This window comes from Salvia splendens, chromosome 16, assembly GCF_004379255.2.
Source record: "Salvia splendens isolate huo1 chromosome 16, SspV2, whole genome shotgun sequence".
NCBI lineage: Eukaryota > Viridiplantae > Streptophyta > Magnoliopsida > Lamiales > Lamiaceae > Salvia > Salvia splendens.
Window position 1 is genome coordinate 3090069 of NC_056047.1, and position 13473 is coordinate 3103541.

At 39.8% G+C, this 13473-nt stretch overlaps 2 protein-coding genes across 3 annotated transcripts; both read right to left on the reverse strand.

Moving 5' to 3' along the window:
* Positions 1-358: 358 nt before the first annotated feature.
* On the reverse strand, positions 359-2994 carry LOC121770945 (polygalacturonase QRT3). 2 transcript variants are annotated; one of them, XM_042167722.1, is made up of 3 exons: positions 2773-2994; positions 2440-2667; positions 359-1596 (listed from the first exon to the last, which is right to left on the reverse strand). In XM_042167722.1, exons 1-3 carry the CDS (start codon positions 2935-2937, stop codon positions 550-552), a joined length of 1440 nt encoding a protein of 479 aa, XP_042023656.1. In that variant the 5' UTR covers positions 2938-2994; the 3' UTR covers positions 359-549. The 2 variants fall into 2 exon arrangements, with proteins under 2 accessions (XP_042023656.1, XP_042023654.1); XM_042167720.1 differs by having other exon boundaries at positions 2440-2679.
* A 1687-nt stretch (positions 2995-4681) lies between these two features.
* On the reverse strand, positions 4682-7453 carry LOC121770007 (polygalacturonase QRT3-like). The gene is made up of 4 exons (XM_042166799.1): positions 7341-7453; positions 6993-7247; positions 6694-6921; positions 4682-5948 (listed from the first exon to the last, which is right to left on the reverse strand). The coding sequence occupies exons 2-4, from the start codon at positions 7227-7229 to the stop codon at positions 4953-4955; spliced, it is 1461 nt and encodes a 486-aa protein (XP_042022733.1). The 5' UTR covers positions 7230-7247; positions 7341-7453; the 3' UTR covers positions 4682-4952.
* Positions 7454-13473: the final 6020 nt, after the last annotated feature.

Consider the following 13473-nt stretch of genomic DNA (forward strand, 5'->3'; position numbering starts at 1 on the left):
TACTCCTCCTATTTCTTATAATCCTGCGATAATTACCTGAAATTCTGTCTCGTGTCTTAATGAAAACAGGAGCAAATATAGAAAGTTTTCGGGCCAAAAATAGTTAAAATATGTAAAGGATTCGATAGGCATAACACACAAGCCCAAATATTTGTCCATTAAATTCAGGCACAGCCCTCTATTAGTCTATTAAGCATATTCAATACAAAGACAAATATAGAATTTTAGACTGCAAACATAAACTTGTTAAATAACATAATTCACCAGAAGGAAAAATTACTATAATCGCAAAAAACTACTAAAAATTGTAGAGTAAATATAAAATCGTAAACGTTTGAAAAACCATCGTATTAAAGTCATTGAAAAAAAGTGTTATAATTCCTGAAACAAATTTTATAAAAAGGCTCTTTCATACTCATAAATATCTTTCTAGCTTATAAGCTTAATCATCAAACACTTCTGACAATTTAAAATAAGCTTAGTAAAACACACAATCTTGAAGAATTAAAGCCTCTTTTTTTTCGAGTAGACCATGAAACTCACTACCATTTACAAACTTCCCTCTCCAACCATGTTATCCTGATCAACATAAACCGAAACGACGGCGTTTACAGCTTGCTGGCTCTCAATCACCACCACATTATTCGAAACATTTGTCACAGCATGTGTAGGAAATCCACCACCAATCCCTCCTGTCAAATACAAAGAGTAGTGAACATGATTTATCTTATTAGGAAACAACAAAATTGGATCAAAATTCGCCTCCCATTTTGTCCCATTCCCCTGCACTGCCATCTTTCCCTTTGTCGATTTCAATCCCATTCCACTCACCGCATTGTGATCCACTTCCACTTGATCGATGCTCGTGAACACGCCGTCAAGCCTCACTGAAGGAACCATGTTCTTCGGGTCACCAGAGAACACGTTGTTGACGATGTTGAGGCCGGAGATCGAGCCTTGGATCGCCTTCAAAACGATGTTTCCATCCCCGAGAAAGAACCCGTTGGAGATGGTGATTTGGAAGGGGTCCTCAACAACTATGCTGTTGTAGTCCAAATACGGGTCGATAATTCGGTTCTGTGCGGATTTCACGAGAATGCCAACACCCCCGAAATATGTGGCCTTGTTGTAGCAGTGGACCCCGGTGACTATGTTAGCCCTTCCCCGCAGCACGATGCCTATTGCTGCGGAGAAGATGGCTACATCGGTTATGGCATTGTCCGTGCTGGCAATGTCAATGGCCGTGCCAGAGTAGGCCTTCTCGTCTCTGTCTCCTCCGACAGTGGGGTGCTGTCCGAGGAAACAGCTGCGCAGGAAGGTCTCGTGGCCCCGGAGGACTAGGATCCCCTGGGTGGTGAAGTGGAGGAAGAAGCAATTGGTGATGCGGACTCTGGCTGAGTCGATCACCAATAGGCCTCCTCCTCGGTAGTTGGAGTCGAGGAGGAGGTCTTTTAGGGTTATGTCCTCGTATTTGAGTCCGTTGTTGGAGTCTTTCGCGTTAGAGAAGACGCCGTTGGGTGAGTCGGGCGCCCATAGCTCGATGAGATGCCGGTCGCCCGGAAATGTGGTGGATGCACGGATCGTGCCATCTTGTACCTGGCGAGACTAAGTTAATGTTCTAAACTCGAATAAAATGATAACTAAGCACTCGCACGAGAGATATATATGTAAGGCATTGAATAAATTAGTTCTATAGAAATCTTGGATTTGAGCTTGTCCCAACATATGTAAAGTAATCAATTGCCTTTAAAAATTAATTGTGTCTTTTGATTTGAAAGTTTAGATTGTTTTGGGATTTCAACGAGAGTGGAGCAACGCGTTTAATTTTGCCTACTTTAAGAAAAAGAGTTGGTTTGTTGTTGGAAAAGTAAATGCATCCGCAACATTGATATTAGCACCAAGTACTACTAAAGAAAGGGAAAAAGTTTTTTGACCATAATATATGACTTATAATATAAGTGAAATAATAATGCATTTTTTAATGCTTGATTAATACAATCGCCATGCAAAATGATGGCCAGGTATTATTTGATATGACACGTGGCAAAAGCCTATTTGCACGTATCTATGATATGATTTCATAATATGACAGACAATGAAATTTCATTTAGAGAAATATATATATATAAAGTACGTGAAAATAAGCGCCAAACTCAAACCTGCTCAGCCCGATTTAGGAAAAGACGCAATGTTTCATGTTGATAATACTAATATTCTACTAAAATAGACTATGTTACAGAATAAAATTATTAGATTTTTCCAACATAAAATGGGAAAAAGAATAAGTGCATTTGCCAGAAGCAAGAATCCTATGATGTACATTTCTCGGTAAACTAAAATGTATAAAAGGTAGTACGCATTAATTGCAAGAAAATAAATTTTTTAAAAAAAACATATGGAAAATAAATTTATTTCAGATAAAAAAAAGTTGTAACGCACCACAATATTGCCAATGGCTGGTGGGAATCTGATGGGAGTGTTAACGAGGAAGCTGCCGCCTTGTAAATCAATAACTGCGCCGCCCAAATCGCTGATTCCGGGCATCAAATTCACCCCATTTTGCAGCTTCGCGGCGTCGGCCACCGCCGCTAGTATGGCGGCGGAGCTATCGTGCGCTCCGGTGGGGTCCGCGCCGTAGCCTATCGGGTAAAACACTCTGCCGCTGCTCTGTTCCGATTTCTGAGAGTATTAATAGAGTTATATTTTAAAAAAAGAGTTAATATAATGTGGAAAATGGGGATTTGATTATAAATAATTTAGTTGTTTAATTACCTTTGTGGAGGTGGGAAGTGGTGGCGTAGTGTAGGTGGAGGGTGATGTCAGTGTTTGGAGCTTTGTCTGAAATTCTTGCAGCTTCAAATGTGTGGTGGAGCATTGTGTTACTTTTGAGTGTAGAGAAAGGAGAAGTAATAGAATTGTGTAGGAGAGATTTATCATCTTTGTAATGTTGAGGGGGAGAGATGAGGTGTGTAGAGGAAGAATTACTCTGTTAAAACTTAAAATAGAGGGATATGAATGGGCAATGTGAAATTGTGAATGCCTATTAATTGAGGTTGGTTTGTGTGGCGTGCACGGGCGGATCTACTAAAGAACAAAAGGGTACGAATGTACCTCCAAAAGTTGTAAATAGCATAGTGGCAAAATGTTCTTTTGACCTAGCATCAACCTAGGTTCGAATCACTCTTGGACCATTTTCCGCATTCTTTATATTTTCTAAATTTGTTATATGAATATTTAAGAATTTCAATTTCAAATATTAAAAAAAATTCAGATAATAACACTAAAATTAATTTAGTTTTTTTTACAATGAAGTGACTCATAGAAAAAAATAATTGAATAACAAAAGGAAAATGATTGATTCAATTTCAAATTATCAGGCCGGTGTATTTATTTATCGCACCCTCAATATGAAGTTTCTAGATCCGCCACTGGTGCCGTGTCTATGCAAAGTTCAAACAAACTTCACAACCAATGTGTTAGATCCAAAATTAAGATATCAATTAGTGATCACACCTAAAATAGATTGATTCACCTCTAATTATATTTATACACCTTTCAATCTCTATTTTTTCAATTGGTGGCCGGATGAAGACAAAAAATATACAACTTAGCTAAGAGCAGCGCCGTGCCAGCAGCAAGAGCGCAGCGGCGGACAGCCGTGTCGTGCCGCTGTGGATGCTCTTAAAGAGATAACAAAGTAGGCTAGAGAATATAATAGATAATTGATGAATTTGAAGTGAGTAAAGTATGGAGATAATGTGCAAGAGAGAAAGAATGTAAATATATGTGAGAGTTGAGAGTAGAAAAAACAAAATAAATGATATTTTCAAATAGTATCAATGTGTTAATGTTTTAGTTTAAGGATATATGTCAATGTAGTATTATTCATTTATTCTTTTTTTTCTTTTATGTAGACTATCAAAACAACAGTGAAAATGGTTTAGAAACTAATTTAAAAATTAACTCAAAAGGATCCACTGAAACAATAAAGTGGAGTAAATCTCATGTTCATTATCCGATGCCATAAATTCACTGACACCACACTAATTTCAATTGTCATACTAATTCCATATTTTTTCCCTTTTAAAGAAATTTCTTTTTTTACCTTGGAAATGTAAAGTACTCTCTCCGTCCCATATAGTTTGTCTCACTTTGATCGGACACGAATTTTAAGAAATGTAATGAAAAATGAGTTGAAAAAAGTTTGTAGAACGTGAATCCTACATTTATATATTAGTTTTATAATAAAATGTGAGTAGGAATGAGTTAGTAAAATATAGATCCATTACCAAAAATGGTAAAAATAAAAATGAGACAAATTATGTAGGACGGACCGAAATAGGAAACTTGGATAAATTATCAGGGGCGGAGGAAGTAGTATTTTGGACATGTGGCTTTTTCATTTCCCTCACTTATATATGGGCATAAATAGATGTTTTGACTTTTGATGTCGGCATAGCTACTCACTTCCTCTTCGTTTCATTTTCCTTTTTAATTTTTTCATAAAATATTAACTTCAAAAAATATTCTTTTTTACATTAACATAAAAGTTATACTCCCTATTAGTTTTTTCTTTCTATTTATTATATAAAATAAAATCTCCTAAAATCTTGTACTAACAAACATACTTTGTAGAACAGAGGAACAAAACAAATGTACAATTTGAAATATTTGAGCCCATTTACCATTTCAGTAGTTAAAAATTTTACTTCTGATTCGTGAAGATGTTCGTTGTGAAACATGACACTCCACAATATTTATATTATATTCATATAATTGACCACCTAGATTCTATTTAAATCTTCCGCCCAGACAATCATTATACAATTATAAAACCATTATTTCCCGATCGAAATTAGGATTGCAAAGAAACATGCATTCTCCCTCGTTTCAAAATCGAAGCCCAACCAATTAGGAAAAGGCTTAAAAAACGAAAAAAAAACTCACTCAATTCACAAATACGATCCGCCTTGATCCGCCGTGATGTAAACCCTCGCCGGCACCGCCGCGTCGGCCTGAATCACAACCTTGTTATCGGAAATATTCCGCAGAAAATGACTCGGATACGACGCCGCCTCGGTGACAAACGTGTACTGCACCTGTTTGATCAAATTGGGGAAAAGTAGCGACGCCTTCAGATCCGCTGTCCACGTCGGGCCCCCGCCGTCCACGCTCGCTCTCGCCACCGTCGTCTTCACCGCCATTCCTTTGACGGTGTTCCGCTCGATCGCGATCTGATCCAATCGATCGAATTTCCCCTCCATCTGCACGATCTCGATCCCCTTATCGCTGCCTGCGAACATGTTGTCGACGACGGTGACGCCGCTCATCACTCCTTTCACCGATTTGAACAGAATAAACGCGTCGCCGAGGAATAAGGTGTTCGCGACGGTGAGCTGCACCGGATCCTCCGCGACGATGCCGGTGTAATCCAGGTACGAATCGACAATCCGCGTCTGCGCGAGGCCGGGGAGCTGGACGTAGATCCCGACGCCGCCGAATCCGTTGGCCTTGTTGTAGCAGTGGACGCCGGAGATCAAATTCGCCTGGCCGGAGAGGAGAATTCCGGTCTGCGCGGAGAAGATGACGATGTCGGAGACGACGTTGTCGTTTCCGGCGAGAGCGATGGCGGTGCCGGAGAAGGATCGCTCGCCGGGATCGGCGCCGGCGGTGATGTGCTGGCCGAGGTAGGAGGTGCGGATGATGGTCTCATGGCCGCCTTCGGCGAGGATTCCGGTGGTGGAGAAGTGAGTGATGTAGCAGTTGTCGATGGTGGTGCGGAGGGAGTTTTTCACTCGGATTCCGCCGCCTCGGTAGTTGGAGTCGAGATAGAGGTCTCTTAGGGTTGTGAATTCGTAGTTGTATGCGGAGTTTGAGGAAGATGATAGGTCTATCAAAAAGCCGTCGGCTGGGAAGTCGTTTGATGCTGTAAGCGAGCCCCCTTGAATCTGCATTAACAACATGCATTTAGCACAAACTCTCACTTAGATTTTGGTTTTACATAAAAGTGGATATTAGTAATTCAAATTCTAATTAGTTTCGTAATTTATTTTAATGAAACAACAATGTTCAGAATATTACAAAAACGTTTAATTTTAATACACAAATTCGATTGTTGAAAATTTGAAACTCATTATTTGATATACTCCGTACTATTTTAAGAGTTACTCAAATTTGATCAAAACACAGGGATTAAAATGATGTACGCCAAACTTTCAATTGTTTTAATTTCATGAGCTACTGCCCTCATATTTTGACTCAATTAAATGAAATTGGGTGTTTATGTATTTTTAATTGGTCAAAGTGGGTCCACAATTTCATTAATTCATAGTAAATGGACCATCGGTAAGAAAAATTAGTATACTAGGGGTCGGAAAACTTTATCAACATGTAAAATCATAATGGAATAAAACGTCACACATTTACCTCTATAAATAATGTAATGTAAAGTACTTGTCACGATTTCTACAAAACGTTTGATCCAATTGTACCAAGAGTCAAAATCAATAACTTATAAACGTTCAACTATAAATCACGCCTAGGACCTAGAAGTGTATACATATTTTTAAAATACTAACAACCAAGAGCACTTCATTTTAAAAATTGTTAAAATTCATATATTTATAATTGATTTTTGAAATTATGGAATAACTTAAAATCTGATCAAAATTCATTAACAGAAGTATTACTTACAGCAAAGTTCCCTCTGCCCGATACCGGAAACAAGAGGGGGCGACTAATCAAATAATTTCCACCATCGAGATCAACACGAGCTCCTCCAAGATTGACGATGCCCTCAAACAAGACCCCTTTCCCAGGGCCGTTGAGGGCGTCTGTGATCGCCTTGAGCACAGCGCCCGTGCTGTCGTTCTGGCCCGTTGGATCCGCCCCGTAACTTGTCACGTGATATACAATTGGCCCCTGCACTAACAGAGTCAATGACCGCGAATATCCCCAAAACGACGCCGCATTACATATTACTAGTAACTTACCGAAGGTGGCGGAGGCGCCGCTCCTTGAAGACTAGTACGCATCTCCATAGACGAAGAGTGGCGTTTGGGAAATGCGGCTCTGATACCCTGCATTTGGTGCAGGTGAAGGCTCTTGCGGTAGATATCATCGGGCCTCTCGGAGGCGTACACGTGGACGACGGCGGCGGCGAAGAAGAAGAATATAGCTATGATCGAAGCTCCCATGTTTTTGTCGTGGGATTTTAAGCTGTTTTTCATGGTGAGAGAGAAGGGTTGCTGTATATATAGAGTTAGATTTTGAGAGAGAATTGATTACAAAATCACGGAAAGACAACTCTGAAATTTGAATTACAAAATACTCATACTTACCTAAATCAATGCGAATTTCACCTGATTGTGTTGTAGCTTATAAGCTCTCTTTTCATGTTTGTTTCTTCCTGAATTTTATTGAATTATTTATCATCATTCAATGCATCTTCTTTTCTTTCTTTCTTTTTTTTTTATAGAAACAATATTGCCTAATTTTCACGACTTTAAGTGGTGTATTTCTTACCATCATCGAATTCGATGGTTAAATGAGGATTGAGGTTGTAAATAAAAGTGGCTAATTTTCTTGTAAGAGTAATTAAGTGGTCCTAGCAATTAAAGTTTGACGTGAAGGTAAGGTGGGTGTATCTGTATTTTTACGGCAAAAGTAATACTCCAATAATTTAATTTCTTCAATAATTAATCGAGTACTCCCTCCATTTTCGTAGATTGTTGAGTTTTCAAGTATGCATAATTTTGTATGGTGATTTTTTACTTTCTAGTTTCATTTGAATTGGCTTGTCCTTAAAGTCTTCTCTTAATTGTTGCTTGTAATTTGTTCATTAGAGGTAATGTTGGCAGGAGTTATTGATTGTACTTGGTAATAAAAGGGGTGTAAAGACTTGGTTAGGCACCCTTGAAAATTAAGGCATGTACCTTGAAATTGGATAGATATTATCATTAGTAGATTATTTGAAATTTGAAGATATCTATATTATTCTATAAAAAAAAATTGGTTTAAATCTTAAATTTGGATTGATTTTTGGTCAATCTGATAACTTTCTAAGTTTCAAATATTGCGAATTAAATCATAATTTTATTACAATTTAGTTTTGGCTCACGAGAAAGTCCAAACAATGAATGTCCAAATTTATGAATGCTCAAATTGTGGTTTGGGAGTTGTGACCGCAATCCGGCTTCCGCATAGTTGTTATAGTACTTCGGTTTGATCAGTGATTAATTAAAGTGGTTCAACCGAATAAATTATGAACTATTAGATTTGTCGATTTAATTATCTAGTGGTTTAATTTTTAAAACAGTACTGGCCTTATCAATAACCGGTATTTTGTCATCTTCATAAAATTTGTCTCCCATGCAATCATCAATTTGGCGAAAAAAATAGTCTTCAGACAATTGCAAATTGTAATGAAATTAGAATATCATTAATTTGCGGTAATTTAAATAGCAAATTTTCATTTATTTTATTACTGTTTATTGTCACTACCCGTAAAGAGTAAAAGTGATAGCTCAATTTTTAAGTCTTGTGATATAAGGATCGCAAGTGGGATAAAAAGCTAGTGCACCCCTAATTGATGTCTATAGTTTTCTTGTGATTATTCATTCTTGAATTGGTCATTTTACCTGACATCATATTATGAGAAAAAGTGCCATTCTATTTTAGATTTTTAGGTAGTTTGATGTCCTAACGCAATGTCGTTCCTATTCATTATTCACCACAATTTTATATTCTTTTGTTTTTCCCCCCTCTTTATGGATGTTGAGAAATAAAAAGTTTAAGTGGCTGGTGAATACTAGTAGGAGTCAATAATAGAGTGACTAGATGGGTAAATTAATTAAATGATTTTTACGTTTGATGAGTAAGTATTTCTCAACCCCTCTTAACTGCCTCGAACGAATTATTGTTAACGGGGATGCTCCATCTTCTTGTCTTAAAGTATATAATAAAATGTTTGAATTTCACTTCATGTATCAATATTAATATTTCATCTTGTTAAATTATGGATGGTGTATGATTAATATAAAATAAATAAATAAGTAATGGATTTGATGAGTATTTTAAGTTCGGATATTAAATTTGTGAGAATATTATTTGATATGCACGTTTTTGTAATGTTTGTAAATGATAATTTGTGAAGGTGTGTCCTTGCAGTTCACTGATTCAGTCAAGTGACAGAGCCGTTGAAGCTCGGGGCAGGGATCAAGAAGGAAGCTCGGCTTTGAGCTAGAACTAGCCGAGAAGGGAGTTCGGTTTTGAGCCGAGAAGGGAGTGCGGTCTTGAGCTCGGTTTGAGCGCCGAGAAGGGAGTGCGGTCTTGAGCTCGGTTTGAGCTGCCGAACTGGAACTAGCAGGGAGCTCGGTTTGAGCTGCCGAGCTGAAACTAGCCGTTGGTGTTTAGCGGTTGTAACTGTTTTTAGAAACAAATTAGTTAGTTTGTTTTTCTTCTTGACTCCCATATATACTTACAGCTCGATTGTAATCAGAGAGAGAGAGAGACGCAGAACACAGATTACGCACACAATTGGAAGAGAATTCTTGCACTAGCTAGCGTTTGCTTAGAGTGATAGATTGTGTGTGTGAAGTTCTTGTATTGAGAGTTCCATCAATAAAATTCCGGTCATCTTCTCCGTGGACGTAGGTGATTCATCACCGAACCACGTTACACCTTTGTGTGTTTTATTTTTCGATCGTGTGCGTGTGAGATCGGCGGCAACACGACCCCAACAAGTGGCGCCGTCTGTGGGAAGACTTCCACGATTTGCCGATTGATTGGTTTCTGGGTGAGTTCGTGTCTAGAGTTTCCGTTGTATAAGCTGATCTTGGCGATTGCCCACCGCTCGTTTTGAGAAATGTCTACAGCCAAGTTCGAGGTGGAAAAGTTCACCGGGAGAAACGATTTTGGGCTGTGGAGACTGAAGATGAAGGCCATCTTGATGCAGCAAGGCCTATGGGATATCTTGAAGAATGAAGGTGACGCTAAAGAAGGCAAACCTGATACTGATGACAAGGAGAAGCAAAGGCTTCAAGATATGCAGTATAAGGCTTATAGCACCCTGATCTTGAACCTCACGGACAGGGTGCTAAGGGAAGTTTCCAAGGAGGAGACGGCTGCAGGAGTATGGGGGAAACTTGAGTCATTGTATATGACCAAGTCTCTGGCGAACCGGTTACATTTGAAGCAAAGGCTTCTTGCTTTCAAGTTTTCAGATGGAAAGAGCATTTCTGAACAGCTTGAGGAGTTTGGGAAATGCATAGATGATCTTGAGAATATCGATGAGGTCATTAAAGATGAAGATAAGGCATTGATGTTGCTCAATTCCCTGCCTAAAAGTTATGAGCACTTCAAGGATGCAGTGCTTCTTGGAAGAGAAACCAAGGTCACCTATGAAGAGATTCATTCTGCATTGAAGATGAAGGAATCTCAGAAGGCTGATAACAAACAAACTGATCCAGTAGCTGAGAGTCTGCATGTGAAAAATAATCAGAATAAAAGGGGTTCCAAGAAGAAGTTCCAGAAGAAGGAAGAAGGTGGAGTATGGAAGGAGAAGAGAAGCTGTCACTACTGTAAGAAACCGGGCCATTTAAAGAAGCATTGCTTTGCTTGGAAGAAGAAACAAGAGCGAGAAAAGGCTGGGAACATAGAGACTGCTGATCTGGCTCAGGATGTTGAAGATAATGAAGCTTTGAATATCCACTCAGGGGCCAAGATTGAGGAATGCTGGATCATGGATTCAGGTTGCTCCTTCCACATTTGCTCACACAAATCTTGGTTCCAAGAATTATCAGCTTGGGAAGGATCAGTGATGCTAGGAAATGATCAAGTGTGCAATGTCAAGGGCATTGGGAACATCAGATTGAGGATGAAGGATGGGAGTATGAAGACTCTCACAGAAGTCAGATTCATTCCTCAAATCAAGAGAAATTTAATATCTCTTGGAATGCTAGAGTCAAAAGGGTGCAGATTCAACTCTGGTGATGGGATCCTCACAGTAACAAAAGGCACCAGAATTGTGATGGAGGCTCAGAGAAAGAACAGCCTATACTATTTGCTGGGTGAAACCGTGGTTGATGCTGTGAATCTTGCCCAGACAGAAGACCTGTATCTATGGCATGCCAGGCTTGGACATGTGGGTGAGAAAGGCATAAGAGAGCTGGCTAAACGAGGAGTGATGAAGTTAAGTGCATCAGACAGCCTAAAGAAATGTGAATCTTGCATTCTAGGAAAGGCAAAGAAGCTGCCATTTTCTGGTGGGAAACACACTTCATCAGCCCCATTTGTGTATGCCCACAGTGACTTGTGGGGGCCATCCCAAACTGAATCCATAGGTGGAGGCAAGTATTTCATCTCCATCATAGATGATTACTCAAGAAAAGTGTGGATTTACATTCTAAGAGAGAAGTCCCAAGCTTTTGAAAAATTTAGAGAATGGCATGCTAGATATGAGAATGAAAAGGGCTCAGTGCTTAAATATCTAAGGACTGATAATGGCATGGAGTTTCTGTCTGCGGAGTTTGATAGTTTCTGTAAAGTGAAAGGGATAAGAAGGCATAGGACCGTGCCAAGAAATCCTCAACAGAACGGGCTGGCAGAAAGAATGAATAGGACATTGCTAGAAAGGGTGAGGTGCATGCTATTCTACTCTGGAATGCCAAAGAGATTCTGGGCAGAGGCTGTCTCTACTGCAGCTAATCTGATCAATAAGTGTCCATCATCTGCTATATCCAATGAGACCCCAGATCAAAGATGGTATGGAAGCCTAGGTGACTACTCAGCCTTGAAGGTGTTTGGGTGTGCTGCTTATGCACACATTAAGCAGAGTAAATTGGAGCCAAGGGCAAAGAAATGTGTGCTGTTGGGATACCAAGATGGGGTGAAAGGATACAGATTGTGGAATTTGGATAGAGAAGGCAGAAATATCATTGTGAGCAGAGATGTGACATTCAATGAAGAGGAGATGCCATTTAAAGATGATGGGAAGCCCTCTGGTGGTGGCAGTAGCTCTGATATGCAAAACCTTGAGTTTGGTGGAGAATCTGCTGGAACAGACACTGATGAGGATGTTGTGATCACAGAAAATCAAGAAGAAGGTGGAGCAACTAGTTCTCAACATACTCAGAACACAGGTGAGCAGGAGTCACCAGTGCGGCAAGCTGCTGCAGCTCAAGGGGCCAGAAGAAATCCAAGAAGAAATGCAGGCCTACCTAGCAGATTCTCAGATTATGACATGAGCTTCTTTGCTCTATGTGTAGCAGAAGTACTCATGTTTTCAGAACCCTCAACCTATGAAGAAGCCATGAGTTGCAAGGAAAGTCAGAAATGGATCAAGGCCATGGAAGAAGAAATAGAGTCCTTGCTGAGAAATGGGACTTGGATTTTGGTGACTGATCCAGGGACTCAGAAGCTGATCAGTTGCAAATGGCTGTTTAAGAAGAAAGTAGAGGTGGGGGAAGTTGAAAGTATACGGTTTAAGGCAAGGCTGGTTGCTAGAGGATTCACACAAGTAGAGGGTATTGACTACACAGAGGTGTTCTCTCCAGTGGTGAAGCACACTTCTATTCGGATCTTATTGGCCATGACTGCTCATTTCAACTGGGAGCTGCATCAACTTGATGTGAAGACAGCATTTTTGCATGGAGATCTAGAGGAGACGATCTATATGATGCAGCCTAAGGGTTTTGAGAAGCCGGGAGAAGAAAAGAAAGTTTGCCTGTTAAAGAAAAGCCTATATGGGCTCAAGCAAAGCAGCCGGCAGTGGAACAAGAAGTTTCATGAGCAGATGGAATTGATGGCATTTGAGAGATCCAGTTTTGATAGCTGCGTGTATGTCAAGAGAAGTGGAAATCTAATACTGGCCTATCTACTGCTGTATGTGGATGATATTCTGCTGGCAGGATCAAGCAAGAGTGAGCTGCTGTCTGTGAAGGATGAGTTGAAGCAGAGATTTGATATGAAAGATCTTGGGGAAGCCAAGAGAATCTTGGGTATGGATATTGTCAGGAACAGAAAAAAGAAAGAACTGAAATTGGTTCAGGCTGATTATATCAGAAAGGTGGTAGAAAAATACCAGGTAAAGAGTGAAAAGTCAGTATCCACTCCATTGGCTAGCTGCTTCAAACTCAGTAAAGAACAGATGCCAAAGACAGCTGAAGATAGAGAAGAGATGAGCAGGATACCCTATGCAAATATAGTGGGAAGTGTGATGTACTTGATGATATGTACAAGGCCGGATGTGGCTCATGCCATAAGCGTTGCAAGCAGATATATGGCTGATCCAGGTAGGGATCACTGGGCAGCACTAAAGTGGATTCTGAAATACCTGAAAGGATCTGTCATGGTTGGCTTGAAGTTTGGTGGTGGAGTTTGGTCTGAGGAGAGGGAAGTCCTAGAAGGATTCTGTGACTCGGATTATGCGGCTAACTTAGACAACAGAAAGTCTCAGAGTGGTTACATCTTCAC

Bases quoted from the DNA above. Each gene is read 5' to 3' on its own strand.
- LOC121770945 (XM_042167720.1), bottom strand. From the start codon at position 2,937: ATGATAAATCTCTCCTACACAATTCTATTACTTCTCCTTTCTCTACAC. The intron at 2,680-2,772 runs GTAATTAAACAA...TAATACTCTCAG, and splicing joins CACTTCCCACCTCCACAAAG to AAATCGGAACAGAGCAGCGG. The intron at 1,597-2,439 runs GTGCGTTACAAC...TAGTCTCGCCAG, and splicing joins CAGCCATTGGCAATATTGTG to GTACAAGATGGCACGATCCG.
- LOC121770007 (XM_042166799.1), bottom strand. From the start codon at position 7,229: ATGAAAAACAGCTTAAAATCCCACGACAAAAACATGGGAGCTTCGATC. The intron at 6,922-6,992 runs GTAAGTTACTAG...CTGTTAGTGCAG, and splicing joins CGGCGCCTCCGCCACCTTCG to GGGCCAATTGTATATCACGT. The intron at 5,949-6,693 runs GTAAGTAATACT...TTGTTAATGCAG, and splicing joins CGGGCAGAGGGAACTTTGCT to ATTCAAGGGGGCTCGCTTAC.